The sequence below is a fragment of the Misgurnus anguillicaudatus genome, chromosome 12 (assembly GCF_027580225.2).
Source record: "Misgurnus anguillicaudatus chromosome 12, ASM2758022v2, whole genome shotgun sequence".
In the NCBI taxonomy this organism is placed as follows: domain Eukaryota; kingdom Metazoa; phylum Chordata; class Actinopteri; order Cypriniformes; family Cobitidae; genus Misgurnus; species Misgurnus anguillicaudatus.
The window spans coordinates 19,573,677-19,598,850 of record NC_073348.2 but is presented as its reverse complement, the minus strand read 5'-3'; the positions used below and the strand labels follow the sequence as shown (position 1 = coordinate 19,598,850).

At 39.4% G+C, this 25,174-nt stretch overlaps 1 protein-coding gene across 1 annotated transcript in view; it reads right to left on the bottom strand.

Moving 5' to 3' along the window:
• csgalnact1a (chondroitin sulfate N-acetylgalactosaminyltransferase 1a) overlaps window positions 1-24,343 on the bottom strand; it is a 41,071-nt gene extending 16,728 nt beyond the window's left edge. The window contains exons 1-4 of the mRNA XM_055208900.2: window positions 23,723-24,343; window positions 12,000-13,328; window positions 6,703-6,919; window positions 3,694-3,795 (exon numbers count right to left, since the gene is read on the bottom strand). Of these exons, the coding sequence (XP_055064875.2) occupies window positions 3,694-3,795; window positions 6,703-6,919; window positions 12,000-12,759 (1,079 nt within the window). The 5' untranslated portion in view covers window positions 12,760-13,328; window positions 23,723-24,343. The remainder of the gene's footprint in view (window positions 1-3,693; window positions 3,796-6,702; window positions 6,920-11,999; window positions 13,329-23,722) is intronic.
• Window positions 24,344-25,174: the final 831 nt, after the last annotated feature.

Sequence of the window (25,174 nt, the reverse complement as noted above, 5' to 3'; positions counted from 1 at the left end):
AAGCAGATTTAGACACTCTTAACATTCTGCACACCACAGAAAAATCAGATAAGATAATCAATTAAACCACAAAGATGATCGGGACTTTAATTAGAATTGTAAGGGAAAGTTCAGCCCCATTATCTTTTGGTGTGTGCCGCTTTTAAAACAATGCATTTAAGGATAACTTCAGGCAAACAAGCAGCAAAACAATGTAGCAACTATACCGGTTAGATACCGTAGTTGAGTTTGGGCAAGATCAAGTAACTATGATGAAATGTTTCATGATATTACGCAGAGCCCGTAAATAGTCTCCTTGGATACTTTCAATAGCAGGGGACTATTTTCGGGCAGTGCGTAATATCACTACGCATGCTGCAGCCATGTTACATCAGCAAAGTCCTTGATTATTACACCAGTTTGAGAGTATAGTTCCTTGCCATATCGGCCTAGAAAATCGCAACTTTTTCCGTCGGTCTTAGTACATGATGTAACTACAGAGTCAGGTTTTGAATAGGAAAAATATCGAAACTCTTTGGTTATTTTTAGCGCGATGCTAATGGTCTAATTAGATTCAACAGATTGTGCCAAGCCATGCCAAAAGTGCTAGCGCCAGACCCGGAGACCAGCTGAATGGACTCCAAAACGGCAAGAATCAAACGTTCAACTCCAGGGGAGCTGTATAATGAGCATATTTTCAAAAAAAGTGGAGTGTCCCTTTCTTCTTCTTCTTCTTCCTTTATTTCTTAACGCCAATCCAGCATCTACGGCTATATTGATGGCGAGAACTAGGTAATCCATACACAAGTTTTATTCAGACACAAGTTGATTCATACACAAGTTGGGGAAGGGACAATTTGGTATCTCCAATTTGCCTAAAGTCCGGGATACACTGCACGATTTTTGTCCTCTTTATCACACTGTGCGACATGTATCGTTTAAACTCGGGTACGAGAGGCATGTAGACTATACGATGATGACACGGAAGCTTCGGCGGCAGCGCCACACGTTGCTCAACGTCACCAGCATGCGCTCGTGGTAAACAAATACCGGCGCGCAGGTCGTAGCAGCAAACACACTGTGCGGTGATCATGCCGAATTTCTGACACTGTCAGAAAACTATCGTAGGCTATCTTTGGACATAAGACCGGAAAAACAGCCGTCTTTGAACCTCTCTCATTGTACAACATAGGACCACCGATGGAGAGCCACGATCACAGAAATCGCGACAATGGTTTCACAATGCCAATCTTTCGTCTGGGACAGCCAATAATTGTGCAGTGTATCCCGGGCTTAACTTGCATGTTTTTGGCCTGTGGGAGGAAACCGAAGTAAACCCACGCTGACACAGGGAGAACATGCAGAAACTCCACACAGTTCGGGGCTCGAACCAGGAACCTTCTTGCTGTGAGGCAACAGTGCTACCTACTGAGCCACTGTGCCGCCCGAGTGTCCCTTTCAAGGACAGGTTCGGTATTTTACACTTAAAGCCCTGTTTTCAGATTGTTTATGATGAAATAGAATGGTTTTGACTGAAATTTCGACATATGCGGCTGGCCCGAGAATTTTCAGGTGTTTATTGTTTCACCTCCCACCTCTATAATGGCTAAATAGGTGCACTGGAACAATCCTTCCTAAAATGCATTAAACTGTCGTCTACAAAGACGTGAAACTCACCGAGTGGCCAGGGGTGCCCACCGATATGCCCACACAAAAATCGCTGCAAAAGACGCATTCCAACAGGTTTTATCGTAGTTTTTGTCCAACTCCATTGACTTGTATTAGATGTGCTGTGAGGTACGGTATTACTCCGCGCCGGGAACGTTGTTTGTATTCTTGCAATTGGCAAAGGCGGACCACCGCCACCAACTGGGCTGGAGTGTTTATTATTTAAGCTCTCAGCGGAAGAATGTACAGGTGTGAGGCGTTTGGAAAAATAGGTCCACAAGTTTACAACGAATGGTAGAGCACCTGTTGGAAAGCATCATCTGCAGCGATTTTTGTGTGAGCATATCACTGAACACCCCTGACCACTCGGTGAGTTTCACGTCTTTGTAAACGAAAGTTAAATGCATTTTCGGAAGGATTGTTCCAGTGCACCTATTCAGCCATTGTAGAGGCGGGAGGTGAAACAACAAACACCCGAAAATTCTCGGTGCAGTCCCATATGTTGAAATTTCAGTCAAAACCGTTCTATTTCATCATAAACAATCTGAAAACAGGGCTTTAAGTGTAAAATACCTGACTTGTCCTTTAAGTTTGGGCCACAAAAGCCGCTTATGTTGTTTGCCGCTGAAATCATCTATATGATTCTTTATAATTTGTGCACATACTGTGATGTGCATGGAAAGTCTAAATAAGTTTGATGCATTGATTTATAATTGTTCATCTAATTCTTGATATAATGCGTTATCCACATCTGCAAATACCGTAATACTGTCACCTTCATATGTTTATGTTTAGCTAGAAGAAAATGACATTATTATTTCCAGCATATACATCCTATTTTTTTAGACATTTAATAGCCATGCAGCATGACAGATCTAGTTTTGTTACACCTCTCACAGTATACACGATTTGAGAGAGTGATGAAGGACTTGGGTATTCATCAGTCAGCATACAAATTACGAGGCTTGCAAGACAAGTGATAAATAACTTACAAACTAACTTTATCGAGTTAGATTCTTTCATGGGAAATATCAGGTTATTTTTGGACAATTGAATTGTTTATGGGAACGGTTGCGCAAATTTTATGGCTTTAAGAAATCCAGGGGCTGCTGGGAATTACAAAGAATTAGATTTAGACTTTCTGCGAGAATGAATATTCAGGAAATTGTGGGGAATCCACTAAGTCTGAAGTACCGACAGGAATAAAGCTCCCTTGAATGCTATACCGCCGAGCAGCCAATGAATTCCCATAGAAGCAACGTGAACAGCGCTGATTATCCGCCCTCCCCTTCTTGAAAACTATGAAGCCACGATCATGTCTCTCTTTGTCAAAAAGCCTCTCGGAAAGCCTCTCACGGCCCACCAACGGAAAGTTTGATGTTTCTGCATGAGGAAAAAGCATTTTTTTGCCTATTGACAAATATCTGTTATCCACTGCAATGCGGGAAACAATCCAACCCGAGTCTGGCCGAAGTCCAGGTAATCTACTGCTCCGCTGATTTCATCTGCCTTCGAGCTGCATCCCAACTGACCTGTTATTATTACACTGACTGGAGGTCAGGGTGACTCAGAGTCATAATAGTATCAATAGTGCTGATTCTCTGACCTCTATTCTGAATTTATAAGAGCGAGGGTAACTGTATTATATCGTTTGAGAAACACACCATGGACACATTGGATCTAAGTATTGCTCAGTATATCATCATCATCTTTTATTAAAGAGAGCGTTTCAGCATATTAATATATTCATGAAGTTGGGCGTTTAATGTTTCAGCTTGATATATAAATTAAAGGAATTATTTATGCATTCAACGTGTAAAGATATTCAGATAGAAAAGGTTGAGAATGTCAATGAGTCGCGTGACTTCCCCTTAACCTGATGAATCTGAACACCACACATTTCTCCCACAATGCAACGGGCCATAGATTACTGGAAGGAACTTATGACATCACCTGCTGTTTTCCTGTCAATTTCACAGCGTTAACCGCAAACCTATCTGCTTTGTGCATTCACACACACAGACACACAAAAAAAAGGTGGTTTACCTCGATGTGTTCTCCAATGTTCCCTTGACTTCGTTCATTTGGTCTTTTCCGAAGTAAACCACGGTAAGGTGCACGCGCCCGTCCTGCTTCACACACACCTCTCTGTGGAAAAGTACCATACACATAAACACTGAGGTCAGCACCCAGACGGTGCAACACAACGGGACATTTGTGAACTATTTTTGTTGACTGTCTGCGAGTAAACCAGTGCAGCACAAACGGATGTGTTTTCCCTTTAGATTTCCAAGGCGGATTCTCATTAAAGCTTATTAATTAATCATAGGTGAGAGATCATTACTGTGATGCTGACGAGGAACTTTATATTTTGCATTACTACAGCGAAACCTGCAGTGCATTATGGGGAGAGCAAATAAGTTTGTTCAATGAACTAAATGACCTACCTATAAAGTACTGTAAGTCATCAAAGGCATTTCAAAAACATTAAGGTTGTTATGTAGCATAATTATGCTCCATTACAGCGCTGTCTCAGAAGACGTCTGCCTACACTGTCAGGAAAAAAATGGTCTTTAGTTGTCACCAGGGCGGTACCTTTTTAAAAAGAAGACTTTTGTACCTAAAGACTTTCATTAGAAGCTCAAAGGTACATTTTGAATGTATACATATCTGTATCTAAATTATACATAATAAAACATTTCAAAAGGGTACTGCCGCAGTGACTATTTCTAGCAAGACAGTTACCTAAGTTTTAAACAGCTAATGATTGTGGGTTCGGACAGAAACGGTCACTGATGATGACACCATTGCAGGTTTTGCCAGTTTCACCCCCTAGGGCACAGGAAACCAAATATACAAAGATTGCAGCCCTGGTGTGATTTTCCAGATTTCTAGCAGACACATTCTCATAGATGTGTGTGAAATGTTTGATGTAGAGAATGATTTGTGTTTGATCTCTTTATGCCTAAGACACTTTTTAATGATGGTTCGTTGTTATCGTTTTTTTAAACAAGAGATAATTGGATATGGAAAGAAGAAGGGTGTATAGGATCAGGGCACAATTTGGGCAAAAAACTGCTAGACCATGGCTTTAATGTATCTCTACAGTATGTATCTCTGAGGTACTAATGTGCACTCTTTGGTACCAATATGAACATTTGAGTTACTAATGTGCACTCTTTGGTACCAGTATGTACCTCTGAGGTACTAATGTGCACTCTTTGGTACCAGTATGTACTTCTGAGGTACTAATGAGCACTCTTTGGTACCTGTATGTACCTCTGAGGTACTAATGTGCACTCTTTGGTACCAGTATGTACTTCTGAGGTACTAATGTGCACTCTTTGGTACCAGTATGTACCTCTGAGGTACTAATGTGCACTCTTTGGTACCAGTATGTACCTCTGAGGTACTAATGTGCACTCTTTGGTACCACTATGTACCTCTGAGGTACTAATGTGCACTCTTTGGTACCAGTATGTACCTCTGAGGTACTAATGAGCACTCTTTGGTACCTGTATGTACCTCTGAGGTACTAATGTGTACTCTTTGGTACCAGTATGTACTTCTGAGGTACTAATGTGCACTCTTTGGTACCAGTATGTACCTCTGAGGTACTAATAAGCACTCTTTGGTACCACTATGAACATTTGAGGTACTAATGTGCACTCTTTGGTACCAGTATGTACCTATGATGTACTAACATGCACTCTTTGGTACCATTATTTACTTCTGAGGTACTAATGTGCACTCTTTGGTACCAGTATGTACCTCTGAGGTACTAATGTGCACTCTTTGGTACCAGTATGTACATCTGAGGTAATAATATGCACTCTTTGGTACCACTATGTACCTCTGAGGTACTAATGTGCAATCTTTGGTCCCAGTATGTACCTATGATGTACTAACATGCACTCTTTGGTACCGCTATGTACTACTGAGGTACTTATATGCACTCTTTAGTACCAGTATGTACCTCTGAGGTACTAATGTGCACTCTTTGGTACCAGTATGTACTTCTGAGGTACTAATGTGCACTCTTTGGTACCAGTATGTACTTCTGAGGTACTAATGTGCAATCTTTGGTACCTGAATCTGAGGTACTTATGTGCACTCTCTGGTACCAGTATGTACCTATGATGTACTATGCACACTTTGGTACCAGTATGTAGATCTGAGGTAATAATGTGCACTCTTTGGTACCAGTTTGTACATATGATATACTAATATGCACTCTTTGGTACCACTATGAACATTTGAGGTACTAATGTGCACTCTTTGCTACCAGTATGTACCTCTGAGGTACTAATGTGCACTCTTTGGTACCAGTATGTACTTCTGAGGTACTAATGTGCACTCTTTGGTACTTGTATGTACCTCTGAGGTACTAATGTGCACTCTTTGGTACCAGTATGTACTTCTGAGGTACTAATGAGCACTCTTTGGTACCTGTATGTACCTCTGAGATATTAATGTGTACTCTTTGGTACCAGTATGTACTTCTGAGGTACTAATATGCACTCTTTGGTACCAGTATGTACCTCTGAGGTACTAATGTGCACTATTTGGTACCAGTATGTACTTCTGAGGTACTAATGTGCACTCTTTGGTACTTGTATGTACCTCTGAGGTACTAATGTGCACTCTTTGGTACCAGTATGTACTTCTGAGGTACTAATGAGCACTCTTTGGTACCTGTATGTACCTCTGAGATATTAATGTGTACTCTTTGCTACCAGTATGTACCTCTGAGGTACTAATGTGCACTCTTTGGTACCAGTATGTACCTCTGAGGTACATATGTGCACTCTTTGGTACCAGTATGTACCTATGATGTACTAATAAGCACACTTTGGTACCACTATGAACATTTGAGGTACTAATGTCTTCTAGGTGAGTAGTAGCGACATATACCTGACAGGTACACAGTGATAGCTGGAGTAAATATTTTGACCATTTTTTCTGACAGTGTGAATACAGTTACAGATAGTTACAGAAAAACTTGACTGAAAATGTGGTAACTTTTTTTTAGAGAATAATGAATGGAGCCGTTACCTGAAGTTGTGCATAAACTGTCTGAATTTGTCAGCTCTCTGGGACAAAGGAACCACGATGTTAATAGGCATGTTGGCCGTCTCCACCAGCTCACTTTTCACTTTCATCAGTGGGCCAAAGGGCCGGAAGAGAACCAGCCTGCGAAATTCCAGTTTGTGTTCACCGCGGAAGGTCATTTCATACAGCGTGCCTTTGTCTTTCTCTGTGCGTGCGATGCCTGCGGCCATGAGACAAGATAGAGAAGAGTGAAGAAAAGGAACGATTTTCCCAAACACCCACATGGACACACAAACCGTTCCAAACTAATGCTCAAGGACAAACTGATAAAGTACACTTTACATTCAAACATTTGTGAAGATTTGTGAAAGGTTTCGTGTTCACCTTTCACAAATCTTCACAAATCGTTTTTTAAAGGGATCTCATTTTCTTAACCAAATTTTCTGAGCTTAGTTTTTATTTTAGATAAAACATCTGAGATAGTTGCAACACATTGAAACATGATTGACATCTCCACAAAGTCTCCAGATATAAAAGAGCAAAATCTTTGAGGTTGTGAGATAAGAAACAAGGCGTGTGGGATATAATGCTCAAAAGTCTGTACATAGGCTCTGGGCCATGGAAGCATCTGGAAGGTGGTCACGCATGGAGGCCGTGATAAAGAGAATTTTCCTGAATACTTTCATGCTTCTGCAAAACATTCAAATCAGAGAGATGTGAACAGCATCAGATGCTCTGTTGGAGCTGTATCACTGTTTCGCTTTTGATGGAGCTATAAAAAGCAAAATGACTTTTGTTTATGGGCGATAACAAGCTCAAGAAAACTTTGCACCAAATGTTCTCATTCTGTTCAAGTTAGTTATTTTTAAGGCAACAAAAATTTCCCAGCGTCATGGTTTATTAGTTTTGGTAGCACATTACGTGACTGGTGTTGACATCATATTATGATCTACAGTAGATGGTATGTGGATCTAAAAGCCAACTTTTATTGTGGGTAAAGTCTTAGACAGCATAGTACAATTAATGAAGCACATGGATGTCTGTCCAGATGTCTTTCTGTTTATTTGTCTGTCTGCCTGTCTGATATTAAACCACAATACTATGACACTTGCACTACATGCGAACGGCCCCTACCCTAAAAGGATTTTGTTTCTCTTTCCCTGTTTTGTCCTCGATCCCGAGGACAATGAGACTAACAAACACAGTTCCTGCTGCCGTGAAGGTCATCACACCACTGATCTACTGGCCTTCCTGCAACGTGATGCCCAGCTGATATCTGACCAACGACCACCGCCCGTTCCCATTTAATCTACTTATTCGTATATATATTCACATAAAATTGTATAAAATTGACATATTATATTATCTATAAAAACAGCTATGTCTTGCTCTCTTTTCCTCTTTTGTTTCTCCTAGGAGTTTTTTTCAACCCAAAATGGAGTCAGCTGACATTGGCTGAACTTAGCACCCTCTTCTATACGTTAAATTTTAACTATGCTTGTTAGTAGTACGGTTTAATCTTAGCCGCTGTACTCTGCTGCTTATGTTGTCCATCGATTTTTCTGTGTTTTCTCCTGCATCTATTAAAGGCGGAGTGCACAATGTTTAAAAAACGCTTTGGAAAAGGGAGTCAGGCCTACTACCAAAACACACTTGTAGCGTGTCTACTAACGGACATCCTTGCCGAGGTTGTGTATGTGTGAGACGGGTCTTGAAAAAGAAGGTTCAGATTCTATGTTTAGGGGCGTGTTTGTTTAGGTGATTTCTAATATCAACATTGGCTTTCAAAACATTGTGCACTCCTTTAATGTAAAGCTGCTTTGAAACAATTAAACAATTGTGGAAAGCGTTATATAAATAAAATAAAATAAAATAAAATAAAATTGAATTAAATTGTCTGTCTGTCTGTCTGTATGTCTATCAGCCTCTGTCTGTCTGTCTGTCTGTCTGTCTGTCTGTCTGTCTGTCTGTCTGTCTGGATATCTAATAGTCTCTCTCTGTCTGTCTGTCTATCAGTCTCTGTCAGTCCTTCTGTCTGTCTGCCCATCTGTTTGTCTGTCTATATGTTTCTGTCTGTCTATCTATTTATCTTTCTGTCTATTTATTTAACTTTCTATTTGTCTGTTAGTCTCTGTCTGTCTGTCTGTCTGACTGTCTGTCAGTCTCTGCCTGTCCATCTATTTGTCAGTCTGTATGTATGTATGTCTGGCTATCTATTAGTCATGTCAGTTCTTCTGTCTTTCTGTCTGTCCATCTGTCTGTCAGTCAGTCTTTGCCAGTCCTTCTATCTGTACTTCTGTCTCTACCTGTCCTTAAGTGAGTCTCTATGTATGTATGTCTGTCTATCAATCTCTGTCTGTCCCTCTGTCTGTCTGTCCATCTGTCTGACTGTCCATCCATCCATCCATCCATCCATCCATCCATCCATCCATCTATCTGTCTGTCTGTCCATATTTCTGTCTGTCTGTCTGTTTCTGTCTGTCCATATGTCTGTCTCTGCCTGTTCATATTTCTGTCTGTCTGTTTCTGTCTGTCCATATTTCTGTCTATACGAATGTCTGCCTGGCTATCTATCGGTCTCTGTCTATCCTTCTATCTGTCTGTATATGTTTTTGTCTGTCTCTGCCTGTCTATCTATCTATATGTCTGTCTGTATGTATGTTTATCTATCTGTCAGTCTCTATTTGTCCATAAGTCTGTATGTCTGGCTATCTATCAGTCTCTGTCTGTCCTTTTGTCTGGCTGTATATGTTTCTGTCTGTCTATCTATCTGTCTGTCTCTGCCTGTCTATCTATCTATCTATCTATCTGTCTATCTGTCTATAAGTTTCTCTCTGACCGTCAGTCTCTTTCTGTCCTTTCTGTGTAAATGTCCATAAGTCTGTATGTATATCTGTCTGTCTAACTATCAGTCTCTTTCTGTCCTTCTGTCTGTCTGTATGAATGTCTGTCTGGCTATCTTACAGTCTCTGTTTGTCCTTCTCTCTGGCTGTATATGTTTTGTCTGGCCATCTGTCTGTCTCTGCCTGTCTATCTATCTGTCTGTATGTATGTATGTATTTCTGGTTATCTATCAGTCTCTGTCTGTCCTTCTGTCTATCTATTTAACTTTCTGTCTGTCTATAAGTTTCTCTCTGTCCATCAGTCTCTTTCTGTCCTTTCTGTGTGAATGTCAATAAGTCTGTCTGTATGTATATCTGTCAGTCTACCAGTGGCGGCCAGTGACTTCTTTTTTATAGGGTGCTCGATGCGAAGTTCGTCACAACATGTATGTAGCCCGTCATGTGTGTGGTTCGTAATTTCAAAATATGTGTTCTGCGCTTTGAGAGATCTTGTGTGCATCACATGTCATGCCAAAATAAGTGCCTGCTGCAGATGCGTCTAAAGGGTTTATGATAAAAGAGACGCTCGAGTTTGCCAGATACTCGCATAATCTCATGCGTAATCAGAGTTTACTGTTAAGGGAGTGTCTTGCGTATATTTTGTGAACGTGAGCGTCTCTTTTATCATAAACGGTTTTGACGCGTGTGCAGCAGACACTTATATTGACAAAACACATGATGCACACAGGATCTCTCGACACGCAGAACACATATTTTGGAAAAGGGAACCACACACGTGACACTCCGAACACTTATTTTGAATTAGCGCCCCTCGGATGAGCAGTCACGGGCCGCCACTGCTGTCTACCTATCAGTCTCAACCTGTCCATCTGTCTTCCTGTCTTTGTCTATCTGTCTGTCTGTATTTCTGTCAGTCTGTCTATAAGATAAATATGAAGCAGCAGTTATGGACTTGCACAACGCAGTTGTGTGAGTTACAGAGCATTGATAACATTCCCTTAGGATAAAGTTTCCATGAAGTGGAATATTCTCCCTAAATTACATGGTGGCACCACTAAATTGGTCTGGGTAACAATATGCAGTTATCCAGCACAGATAACATGCACAGGAAATGTAGAAAAAGTGCCTCTCAAGAGATGGGGTGGGAGAATTATTTTGTGGGAGAGTTATTTTGTGGGTAGATAGACATGTTGTCTGTAAACATTCTTGCAACCGACGGGTAGGTTTCCTGTGATTTTGCATGAACATTTTAAGAATGTTCAACAACATTATTCTTTATCCATTCTTGCTCAATGTAAGCAGGCAGGATGGCTGGGTAAACTGACAATAAATCTGGACACTGTGTCTTCAGGGCAGACATGCAGTTAAAGGACAGCTTGACGCATCAGTGACAAGTGTATGGTTGAAAATAAACATTATTTTACTTACAGATACATATAAAAGGTTTACCATTGTAAATTATATAAATTAATTATGGGTTACAAATGCACTTGCAAATGAAGTAATTTCTAAAAGCATCAATAACTGAGAACTTTTGTATTTGCTGCATCCATGCCAAAATCATTTCCATATACACAACAAAAGACAAATCTGCCCAGACCACCATCTTATAATTCTTTTTACTTTACTACACTGCAGCTTTTACTGCTTTAGTTGAAGAAATGCATGCAATGTGGGCTTTTTTCAATTTAATATGCAAATATTGAGTGCATAAAACGTTCAACATTTCACGTTTATTACTTCCACTATCAAACAATAAAGTTCAGCTCTGCATTTTTTTATTGTAAACACTTCTCACATTCTTTATACTACTATATCTATTACTATCTATCTATCTATTTATATATATATAGTGCGCAAGTATGCAAAATGCTAGACAGATTGTTTGATAATTACTTTACAGCCAATTACTTTACAGTTTAGCCGACTGGTTTATCGCACCTACCTGAATGCTCATTCAAAAGTTTGTTCATATGCACGTTGCACCATGACTCTTATTTTTCACATTTCGAGTGCAGAGAAAACAGCTCTAATAAGTTGCATAGAAACATGAATAATGCATTTCCTGTAAAGTCTATAACCACCAAGATGCGTCACTTTTTCTCTACTAGAATGGCAGGGATGACACGGCTCTTAAATGCAAAACAGCTGTGCTTCTTTCCTTTAGTTACCGTACCCCATCATACGGGATCATTACAGGATATCCTGGCTTTAGCATGTTAGCATGCATCCACAGGATGGTCTATTGTTTTGCTAATTTGGTCATGAAGATGAAAGAGGAGGTGGAAAACAAAATACCGTTCACTGCTTTGGATAATGCCCAGAAATGTTCTTTTAAAAATATCTTGCACAATATTAAAGTTAAGTAATATAAATTTAGCACCCCTGGTGGCAACAAAAAGAACTATAAAAAATAATGCTTGCAAACAGGTTATTACCATGCCTTATAGTTCTTACCTTCTATGAAATCAGATGGCGTGTAGACTTTGCTCGATTTCGTTTTGTCTCCTGCCTGATTTGGCACATTGAGGGCGTGAAGCGCGCTTTCCACCACCTCACCCAGTTCATCCCTGCGGTCCTTCCTCACAGGCTTCTCCTCAGGGTGTCGGGTCAACCCCATCTCCAACTGGTAGACTCGCTGCAGGGTAAAGCTCTCGAAAGGCACGACGGCATACTCGCTCGGTAGCCGTACGCCGGCGTGAACCTCGGCCCGGTTCAGCTGACTGCGCAGGAACTCCTGCAGGTCGCTGCGACTGTGGTCCTCGAGCACGTCGGTCCGAGCGCCTCGTCCGGCTGTCTTCTCCAAAGAGTTCTGCATCCCCTTAAGCTGTTCGCTGCGTTCTTGTAGGGCTTCTTTGAGTTGTGCGATTTGCTTCTTCAAACTGTCAATGTGCTGTCTGTGCTGTTCTTCTCGCTCTTGTAGCAGGGCCTGGAAGCCTTCTCGTCCACTTCCGACTCCACCCGGCCTGCTCGGACCACCCGCCATCCCCAAACCTCCGACCCTGGGCAGGGGTTGCCCGGCCATGACCTCATCGGCGTGGGGGCTGCATGTGATGACATAGAGGAGGGAAAGACAACAGCAGACCACCACTAATAAAACGCCTAAGCGGGAGAGCCAAGCTAGCAGACTCCTCCGAAACATCACAACAGACAACCTCAACAACAAGGTGGGCAGGATGACGTAGTTCAAGAAAGTCGGGGCATCTTTGCGACTCATTAAAACCGATACTCAAAGATCAGCCAGAAGGCCACTCCGACACCTGAATAGCTTTGTTAAACTCGAAGTGTGTGTCTTTGAAATCAAAGAGGAAGAACTTATTGTATTGCAAAGCAATATCTGTCCGAAGCTACTCAGTCTTTCTTTACTGCAGTCTGGCTTCTCACCCACATTCTTCTTCATGGGTCAAGTTACGGCCACTTCCTCCTCTTCAAGGAGCTATTAGCTCTCCGTCCGGTCAAATGTGCCATCTGAACGGTTCAAAGGCGACATGCACATAGCTCTGCCTGGTGAAAATTGCTCATTCTTGAAGGTAGCATGACAGACCTTTGAGAGAATGTCTGGAATGGATGATCCATGATACAGCGTCCCGGATGTCCCACTCATCAAATAAGGTTTAGCAATTTGAACTCCATACCAGCACGGGTCTTTATTTGTCCTTCACTTCTTCAACTTGATATATCTGCAATGACAAGCGAGATGCTTCCTCATCTTTAGTCATTCTGTTGTACCTAATCTATTCCGAGTCTTCGGCGTGTTTCTCCAGCCTTTGATCTTCACAGATGCAACTAGAAAAAAGCAGAGAAATACAGATAAGACTGATTGCATTTTGAAGAACCAAAACAGATAAAGATCTCAGAAGATCACCTGGATGTTATTCAGCTATTGTGTACAGTATGTAAAGCAACCCAAAGTACAGCCTTACATTACCATAACACTAAACAGACGACATCGAGATGACTAGAAATCTGTTACGATGAGGGCACGGGGTTCAAATCAGTCTATCTAGGTTGCAAACACACCACGTTTATTTTAAAGTGACCTAAAGATCTCAATTCAAGACTTGTGCAGCCAAGCAAAGCATTCTGGGAAGGCTCCCATGCCAGGGAACAGTGCTGTCACTGATGTGTGAAAATAAGAGATGTGTGTTAAAAGCGGCCTCACGGGAACACGCCTCGCAACTCAAACAGCCTCACTGTAAGTCTGAGCAAACACGCGCGAGAGCGGAGCATTCATAGGCGCGCAGACATGCAACAGCGCACATATGCAAACAGTCACTAACACATGTGTTTCTGTCATTACAGGCGCACACAGGAACACTGTTAGCAGGCTGGAAAGATGCTGAGGTACGAGATGGATGGTGAAAAAAAGGTGTAGGAATCTCTGTATGTGTGAGTGCTTATACGTGTATACGTGTGTGGACTCACCACACAATTGGCTCTTTTATAGGATAGTGGGAGGCTTGACCTAATGAAAGGATTAGTTATGTTAGTAGTGAATACAGGACTGTATCAAGGAGAGCTGGCCAAAGTCCAGTGCTGGGGGAATCTCTATTCATCTGAAACTGGGACTCGCACATTTGTAGACTCACACGTTTTTATTCAATAATTCTTTAACTCACTCAATCATTTACCCATTCGATCATTTCCGGTTACGTTTCCTTATTCATACATATTCAAACAATTATTATAACTTTTTCACAAACTCACAAAATCATTCACTTACCTATTCATTCAATCATTCTTCCATTAACCCATGAGATCATATATTCACTCACTTACTCACTCAACCATTCAATAACTCTCTTTAACATTGGCTGCGTCCAAATACCCACACTTGCGGTCTTTGCACTTGACCACTTGACTACTTACATGATGTTTTTCCTGTGTTTGGCCCCAGTGTTATAGTGGGTGTGAAGAGCCCAAGCATGCATGTAGTATTAAGTGTAAAAATGTCAATCCAGGTAGTGGCAGCAATTTGCACATAAATAAATAAATAAATAAATGAACATTTGCTGAGCTTTAAGATTATTATCTACACTTTTCTGAGACTTTTAGAATTCTTTGCATCTGTAAAAAAAACTGTTAATTTTGTGCATGCAGCTTTATTAAAGTTTATTGTTTATTTAGTAGTCCCTGAATAAATGACACAATTAATGTTGTTTCTAATTATGTGATAAAAGCAGTTGCAGATGTTTTACAAAATACATAACAATGTTTGCACCAAGGAAACACGTTTTACTACAAAAATATGTAAAATCCTTTTATTAACTTACAATTAAAAGTTCAGCATTGTCTCGCAAGGTTTGAGCAAAAGTAGCACGATTTACATCCAGAAGATGATGCATGATGGGATACGCTTAGCCTTGAATATGTCTCCGAAGCGAAGTGTGGGTTTAGTGTAGGTTAAAGGGCCCCTATTTCAATGCTAAAAGCGTTATTTTGTGTATTTGGCATAATAAAATGTGTTCATGTGGTTTATGGTTAAAAAACACATTATTTTCCACAGACCGTCAATTTTTGTAGCTCCAGATTTCCATGTCTTCCTAAAACGCACGGATTTTGTACAAAATGTTTCTGATGGCCAGCTAATCTGTACGCTGTGACTGGTCTGAATACCTCTGACGTCAGCCGGAAAAGTGACGCTCTTAACCATGTTTGAAAGATTCAGTCACAATGTAATGCTAACAGGAGTTAATTTACAGGTTGTGAGTCTGAAGCGGGAGGAACTATGATAATGTCGGTCTTTACTACATCACACATCCAAGGACGTAAACTGTTGCCTACAATCTCTGTGTCCAAGAAAAGAGATGGAGACGATAACTCGAGTCATCGTTTACCATGGGGTTTGTAACTTTTGCAAATAGTTAACATGTACTAATATACATTTACACATCAAAGATAATGTAAAATCGTGAATCGGATAATTGGTGCTCTTTAAGACATGGGACAGTCTTTTGCACTTACTTCCTGTCACTTGCACACGCTCTCGAGTGGCCAAGACAGCAAGTGTGTGTATTTGGACGCAGCCTTTTTCATTTACTCACCTATTCATTCACTCACTCATCCATTAAAACCATTAGATCACATGTTCACTCATTCACTCACTCAACCAGTCAATGACTCTTTTGAACTTTTTTACTGATTCATTCACTCATTATTCAATCACCTATTAATGTACGTATTCATCCATTAACCTAGTGGTTCTCAAACTGGGGGGCCCGTCCTAAACCCAGTCCTCGGAGCCCACTCCCAGAATGTTTTAGATGTCTTCATATATTAAACACCTGATTAAGTTTATCAGCGTGTTAATTAAGGAAATGTTTCAAACATTCTGGAAGGAGCCTGATTAGTGGAATCTGGGAGGAAGGCCCCGAGGAGTGGACTTGGGAACCACTGTTTTATAAAATACATGAATTTATCATAAATTATGTGTATCAAACCTGAGGAAATAACAACCAACAGCATTACAATGAATCCCTCACTTATTTATTCACTAATTTCTGCACTAATTCTAGTCTAATTTATCCTCAAAGTTATTCAGTTCATTATCATTATTTAACAGACACGTTCACATATTACTCATTTATTTATTCTTTCTTTCTTTCTTTTTTCATGTTTATTCACTCCCTCACTCACACTTTTTTCAGACTAATGTCTTTTCACAGTGTAAATCAGATGAGTGAATCAGTCTGATACAGTAACTCTTTGTCTTATCAGAAACAGCGACTGTTCCTGGAAACTCTTCAGGCGCAGATACATCAATTAAATGAACTGATCACTATCCCAGACTAGAGAAAGAAATAAAACAGCGCTTTTCTTTCTCTTTCAATCGCGGATATCTGTCATCTAAGAGCTCACACACGAATGGGGAAAAGTTGCCTCACACCATGTTACACCGTCCCAGCTTTCTCATACAGCCGCCAGGACGACCACAGCGCACGTCTGCCAGCAATTCATTCAGCCTGCTGTGCTCGTTCTACACAACACCGGAGCCAAGACCACGAACCAAACGCACGGCTGAGCAAACTTGGGAAGAGTCTGTCTACAGGCCTGATGCAAATGAGAAATGAGAAAAGTCTTTAGTTTCTCTTTCGATTGCAAACACAAGGAAAGTTTGTATTCTTTTATAATGCAACTCAGCATTTATTTTTTTTTATGTTGTTCCAAATCTGTTCCTAATCGAACATGGTGTACATTTGAATGAAATTATTATTTAATAATGAAGATTGCAAAGTATCTGCTTTTGTGCTTTCGATGCAAAACAACACCATATGGGTTCAAGACGACGTATGGGAGAGGATGTAAGTTTCGGGTCAAAAATGTTTCCTCCATAAAACTAAGCGAAATAACATCTTGTGGTTGCTCTCCTCCGGTAACTTCCTGATAACATCTCCAACAATCTCAATCAGCGTGAAAGCTCTTGCGTGCGTACAAGAATCGTCCGGTTTGCAAACCAAGCAAATTTACATTAATTCAATTACTTTCACAAGCTCTGATCTGCAGACTCAGCTGCAGTTATACTATCTGGCTCTGCTGTGCAGTCAGGAAATGATGTGTTTTCCTCTTTTTGCAATTTTCACTTTCAAGGGCTCCTGCTGACCCTTGTGCCTGGCTGCGGTATAAGCTTCACACGACATTTTCACACATCTAATATGCATTTACGTTTATGCATTTGGCAGATGCTTTAATCCAAAGCAACAGGTATACAGTATCTGTGTTACTTGGGCATTGAACCTATAATCTTCATGCTGCTAATGCAATGCTCTATACAGATATATACTGTAATGTGCACAGTATTCACTGCCAAGGGCAAAAAAATGTACTATAGGTGCAGATGGGTGATTCTCACGAAACCATTGAAACACCACGGCACTTATGATTTTAGCTTTAAAATGTGTAATATAGTAACATTAAAAAGCATCAGAATTAACACAATACTGTGTTCTACCTTGCACAATGTGTGATTTCAACATAAGAATTTATAATTGTAAATTTTATCTCATTTTCTGCTGAAATTCTCATTACCGCAATGTGTCCGGCTGTGTTTGAACATGCGTTATGTTGTAATATAATCAAATTAACACAAAAATATTAAGAAAAAAAATAAATGGATGTTTTGCTAGACTACTTTAGATGACAGAAAAAATATTTACTGAATATTCATGTATAATAATAATGAAGAAAAATTAGGAAAATGATGTGTCCATGCCTGATGTTCTCATCCTCCGCAACACTTTTTGAGAACAGTTTAAGCACACATACAGAATTTTAATAAAGTTTGATTTTGAGTGACCAAGCACATGGACCAGTTACTTCAAGATGGCTACCAGGTAAGATCATTTGTTTACAGTTAATTTGAAATATTGTCTTGTCAGAATGCTTACACGACATTTTCATTATCATTACCGCAACATATGCTTATTAAATTTTAATTTAATTAATAGAAGCATAATACTTTGCTTTTAAATGCATGTGCAGAATCTCCAAATTATGTTCTTTCAGGTTTGTCATGTCATTTTGAAAATATGTCAGTGTTGATGTTTTCTGACTGTTGCGGTAATGAGATTTTTTAGGACTAATATTTTTAATTATGTTACAAAAAGTGTTAAATGATAAGTAAAAGTTTTTAAATTAATGTTCCCATTTACTCCAGACTTTTACATTTTCATGCTTGACATTTTTAAAACCAAGTTTTCGTGAGAATCACCCAGATATGTATCTTGGAGGTACTACGTAATATGCACCCTTTAGGTGCAAAGGTGTACTTTTTGAAAGGTTACCACCCCAGTGACAGCTTTTGCACCTTTATACCTCTAAATAAATGTATAGCTATATAAGCAGAAATAATAGCGATGCATGCATTTAAAAATGCTTATTCATCTGAATGCTCATAAAAAAGTTTGCACTCTTTTTCTGTTACTCGGGCATAATAATAGTGTCTACTGCATTTGCAAAAAGCACATGCACTTCACAGTTGGTCTTCAACTTTGCCCCTAATGAAACCACATCCTGTGTCCACAGGGCATTCGTATCAGACACGAGCTTCCTGTTGGGCCCTCACAAAATTAGACAGCAACAGCCGCATGTCCGTATCTCCGACAGTGAAAATAGCACTTACATCATCAAAGTCATCATCTGATGCATGCCGAAACAAAAAGAGGCTTCAGATTTTTGGCTCATAAATGAATGATCTGTAATCCAGTACCGCCACTTTCCTTTCAACTTTCAGCTGTCAGTGCTTATATTAAATAATAGATGCACAGGACTCAGCACTGAGTCGCAGCGAGTCTGTATTCCACACGTCATTCCCGTCTCTGTTCTCCCGCTGAAAGAAGACATCATCATACCCTTGAGATGCCTTTGAAGAGGAACTGCCTAAACCGGCAAACTTAACAAGGTGGGATATCCGGACGAGGAGAGAAAGAGTCCACGAGGGCATGAGCCAAGTCAAGCCCTGCTGTTTTACTACTGCATTAGAGGGAGCACATCAGTGAAAGCAATTCCAGGTGTTCCTCGTGTTCACGGAAAACACAGGGGGTTCTAGGGGTTGAACGGAAAATAATGGGAGAATGTGAAAGCGGTAGAAAGAGCTCTTTGATGTACTTCTGGGCCTCAGGTGATTCTCAATCCCCTTAATTAAGTTGGTTCTCTTCATACCCGACCCAGATCGTACCTACCATCTGGCCTGCCTTTTAAAGGTTAGCTCAGCCAAATAATGAACATTTTAACATTTTAAGGAAACTATAACCAAATGATGACTGCGTGGAATACCCACAATGCAATGTGGTTGACTTCGTGCCTTCTACTAAAATGCAAAATAACCTAATTTGTTTCAAAGATCTTATGTGAACTATTTGTTTAATTATATATGCAATATGTTCAAGGGACACTCCACTTTTTTTGGAAAATATGCTCATTTTCCAGCTCCCCTAGAGTTAAACATTTGATTTTTACAGTTTTGGAATCCATTCAGCCGATCTCCGGGTCTGGCGGTACCACTTTTAGCATAGCTTAGCGTAATCCATTGAATTTGATTAGACCATTAGCATCGTGCAAAAAACAACAAAGAATTTCAATATTCTTCCTATTTAAAACTTGACTCTTCTGTAGTTACATCATGTATAAGGCCGACGGAAAATTAAAAGTTGAGATTTTCAAGGCGGATATATATTCTCATTCTGGCGTAATAATCAAAGACTTTCCTGCCGTAACAAGGCTGCAGGAGGCATAATGATGTTACGCACCACCCAAAAATAGTCCACTTGGTTACTTTAAATAGTAGGGGACTATTTTCGGGCAGTGGGTAATATCAATGCGCCTCCTGCAGCCATTTTACGACAGCAAAGTCCTTGATTATTACGCCAGAATGAGAGTATAGTTCCTAGCCATATCGACCTAGAAAATCGCAACTTTTAATTTTCCGTCTGTCTTACGTAATACACGATGTAACTACAGAAGAGTCAAGTTTTAAATAGGAAAAATATCAAAACTCTTTGGTTATTTTTAGCGCAATGCTAATGGTCTAATCAGATTCAATAGATTATGCTAAGCTATGCTAAAAATGGCACCGCCAGACCCGGAGATCAGCTGAATCGGTAAAAATCTAATGTTTAACTCTAGGGGAGCTGGAAAATGAGCATATTTTCAAAAAAGTGAAGTGTTCCAATAATACAGCATTACTATTTAACATGCATACTAATTCACATACTTGTAATTAGCAGCATTTAGTATATACAGTGCAGTATACAAATGTATTCGCTGCATCTGAAATAGCATATTGTAACAGTACTGAATCAGATGACCATTGACCATTAAAACATTAGGTAATATATAGTATGAATGTGGATAGTATGAATTAGTTCGGACGTACTACGTTGTTGATATGCCGATACATCACGTGACATACGTTATCAACTTGTCATCAGTTAGTCGTTAATATGTGTCTTTGCATATAAATGTATTCACTTATTTTGTCTTATTTCAGTTAGGATGCTATGCAAGTGTGCAGTAGGCAAAACGGCTCACTAGGTTTTGGAACAGAGCCTACTGTACAGGACAAGTGCTAGAAGGGGCGGGGCTTCAAAATAAATGGACTCATTTAAGAGGCAAAGCAAGTTGACATAATCTCTACTTTCTTCATACACAACCACCATTCATACTCCTCCTATAACCAACACATAACAAAACACGCCTCACATTAAGTCAGTACTTTACACAAACAAACACACACACACCCCATAGGTCTCTCATTCTGTCAAAATATCTGCACCTCCTAAAACTTAATGTTCCTAACACCCATTTCCTTTTTAAATGAAGACATTTCCTATGTACTGTGTCAGCCTCATCTAAAAATGTCTGCATATTCATTATAATGGCAATGTTTATGAATTTGTTATTCAGAAATTCTCCCCAAGCAAGCCACAATTGTTTCAAAACAACACATAATGGGTATCCATATGGCTAAAAAGCTTCAAACAGTGATGAAGGATTCAATGTGGTGAAGGATTCATTGGAGAAAGGAGTAAAACACTGTCTAGCATGGCTGTTGACAGGTCATGATGATTTATGTAGCCACACACCATGTTTCCCACATTTGTGCCATAATTCGAGAGTATGTGTACAACTTTGAAACCATAAATAATGTGCTTAACTTTGAAATCTAGTTTGAACAGAGCTGTAGATACCGAACATCCGGCATGTTTGTCTAACAAGTGCTTCATAATACAGCCGGAGGACTCTTTTAACAAGGAATACCGTAAGAATGCACAGTTCACTTTACAATACAGATAATGATTGTTGTTACGCATACTACTCTACTGTACTATTTCTCTAGTATACTGTGTGCACATTGTTTCAAAGCGTGCATAATGACAGACGCCTCAAGCACATTGCATTGGTAAATATCAGGCCATTTGTGTATATTCAAATCAAAAATCAAATCACTTTGATTGAATAAATGTGCTTGAGTTTTCTGTCTTGGATTAAATGCATAACCAGATTTGTGACCCAGTCTGTAAAAACTCAGCATTTTATTTCACATAAAATCATCCTACATAATGTAAAGATCATTCTGGGTAATATAACATTGATATCTTTGTCATGATCGTGTGAAATCAATGACTGAAAACTTCCTAATATCACAATTAGATTATGAGACTTGGATTTCACAGACAGGGTCACATTTGTTTCAGAGCAACACATTGAAGTCAAGTATGAAATGCATACTGTATCACATACTCTGTGTTTAGTGTATACTGTGCAGTATGCATAAGGAAGTATATGCAGAAAATCTATTCTTAACATATAGCCTACCAAAAAAAAGATAATTTTTGGTTAAAAATAAATCACATCACTAAACAGCATTGAATATTAACAAGCAATGCAATGTAACGCAAAAACCTTATTTTTTTAACTTTCACTTCTCTCTATGAAAGATCTGTGGTGTTTAAAGTGGCCTAAAACAGCAGGACCGCCCATTGCCATAGAGATCACATAGTTGCGAACACCTAGTCGTCATAGCAATCTTCATCAGCAGGATGGTACAGATAGAGAGGCAGCCCAATATGTAATAGATACTAGATTCTTATGTGTAATGAACTTATATTATATTACAGATCTATATGTTTTATGCACTAGGGAGCCAAAGCAACTCACAGTGCATTCATGCTATACATTTTCTAAGTATTTGTGTTTCTTGGAATCAAAGTCATGACATTTGCTCTAATGCAAACCAGGAACATAACAAATACTCATAACAGTGAGTTGTTTTGTATAGAGAGTTTGGCTCATGTGTTGCTACTTTTAGTTTATGAGATTTAGATAAGCCTTTGAAATAGTACACCAGTATTGTTAGGAAATTAGCATTGAATGGCAGTGATGGGAAGTATAGTTATCTCCAAATCCTTTGTGTGTGTGTGTGTGCGTGTGTGTGATATATAACCTTAAATGTTCATATAAGCAGGTACATGCAACCAGAATCTATTGTTAATGCAATGACTATTAACTAATGCAGAAGTCTGCTTTGTGCGGTAGCCATAATTTGTTAGTCAAGAGGAAACAGATTGTGTTTGGAACATAGCCCAACAGTTAAAAAACAAAACTGTGTTTATTCGAAGAGATTCCTAGGAAGTTTGTGATTGTGCTTTCCTTTGTGCCATCCGCTTAGACAAAATATTTTACACCTGAAACAAGCTGTAAACATGTTCCTGGGGTTTCTGAAATGACCAACATTCTTTATACAACTTAAAGCGCAAATACATGCTAAATTCTGCTGGGTTATTTTAAACCCAATGCTGGGTAAATATTGGACAGGACACGTGTTGAGTTAATAAATAAACCTGTGATGGGTTGTTTCAATGCAATGTGTTCTGTCCAATGTATACCCAGCATTGGATTAAAAAATAACCTAGACGAATTTAGTTGTTCATATACAGCATTACAAGTGCATGAAAATGCCCTTGCTGCAAAACTATTAAAATGCCTATTCTCCATGCTAGCATGCATCTCCCATTGAATCAAGACAAGAAAAAGGGAAAAAAAATATAAAGATGAGGAGGTATGGGTGGATTAGCCCAGGGCTTACTGTCACAATTTTGAATAGGCTTGCTTTAAAAATTCGACAACACAGCCTTTGCACTGTTACTGGTAACAAATAAATGTATAGTTCATTTAACAAAGGGGAAATGCTTGGGGGCATGTTGTCACACTAAGCTGTCACATGTCGTCAGACAGGCTTTAAAACAAAGTAATAATGCATTACAAACAACAGCATTATTAAAACACAAAGCAAAATTAATATAGCATTAATATAGCAGATCTGTGTAAGGTAACATAGCATTACTTTGGCAAAGAAATAAACTGCATAATATGACAGCATTAAAAGTAGATGTGACAACTTTCCCCAATAAATATCTTGTCCTTGTCAACAGTTCAACTTCTCTTCATTATACTCTTAATGTATCCCAGTAAGCTTAAAATTAGCCCATTCAAAAACTTAGTTCATGAGATTTAACTCGTATGACAACTTCTCTTTGTGACAACTAGCCCCGGTCTCTATAACTAACCTCTGCCTTACAATTTATCTATAACATGCAGGAATGATTGAAAAGATGATTATTGGGCACCACGCTACTAATATTCTGTAAACATCTAAAGTCAAGAATATAAATGATAAAGCTTACCATCACAATACAAACGAACTGATGTCAAAGCCCCGAGTCCTCGAGAGCAGAGGGCGCGAGGTTGATGGAGCGCGTGCGTTGAGTGTGCGGGGCAGCGGCGAACCTCTGCTGGTTTCTTCCCCCGGCGAAACCGGATCCTCTGGTCCACCCCACCCCAAAACTGCCTCCGCCTCCAGCCCGTACATAAAGGATGCGTTGTTACCTGCATCCAGCAGCAGACACGCGCCTGTGCCGAGAAACCTCACGTGCGTTTAGCCTATACGCATGTACGCGCTCAACAGTTTTAACGTACGGGGAATTACTTTTAATATGTCAGTCTATAACGCATAACAAATGTCCCATCTGCTATTGGCAGTGTTGGTGGACCGTTATTTTGGCATCCTTGTTTTTACTTACCACCTTGAATGACTGGACACAGTGGCACATTCATTGAGGTCACGTATAGGGGTGTATGAGGGTCCTTCAGTGGGTCTGTATGCACCCCATTCATACCGGTAAACAGTTGACCCTATTCATCCCGGAATGTTGAGGGCTATTTCGGGGTTTTCTGTCTTTGAATGTCGTTTTCTCGGACAACTCTGTAGGTACGAAATGAATAAGGTCGTGACAAGCTTTATGTGAGATTGATCCTTAGATTAAGCCGGAAACAATGTGTAGCACAGCCAAGAAAAGTTATTTCATTCACGTGTTCAATTCCTAAATGGGAATAGCTAAATAGCGCATCCTACTGGCTATAAGACGTGATGCAGCATAACAAAGCAGAAACCTTTTCACACCAATGTCACAAAGCCTGTTTTTAAAAATTCATATACGACCTATAGCACATATATAGCACAAAATATGGCAATTTAAACAATTCTCTAAATGAGAAAATGTTTTATAAACTTATTTTCATAAACTAATATTAAGACATTTGTGTGTTGTAATTGTTAGTCAATTATATTAATGCATTACAAATAAATCTTTGACATATCCAGACAGGAATAAACTATATGATGAGTGTAGATTTATAAAAAAAAAGGACAAATGGATTTTAAATGTAAGGAAAGGAAAATTGGGACAATTTATCACCTTCTTTTATATGTAATATGTAATTTATCCATTACAATTTTTGTTGCTTTTTATATATTATTCTGCCTACATTTTTTGTTTATTTACTAATTGTATTGAGATTTTCCTGATTAATTTTTGCTGTAAAGTCTATGATTTTTCAAAAGCAGATTGTGCAAACTTACCCCAGGTGGTAACATTTTTGTCATAGCTTAGAAATTTGGTGACACTTTACAATAAGGTATTTGTTAACATTATTTAATGCATCACCTAACAAACAAAAGTTGTTCAAAAAGCTGTAACTGTTCACATGTGAAAACAAAAGAAAGATGGATAAATACTGAAAAACTATATTGCTTACAACCTTAGCAGAAATTCTTTGAGCTTCTACATGGAAATTGA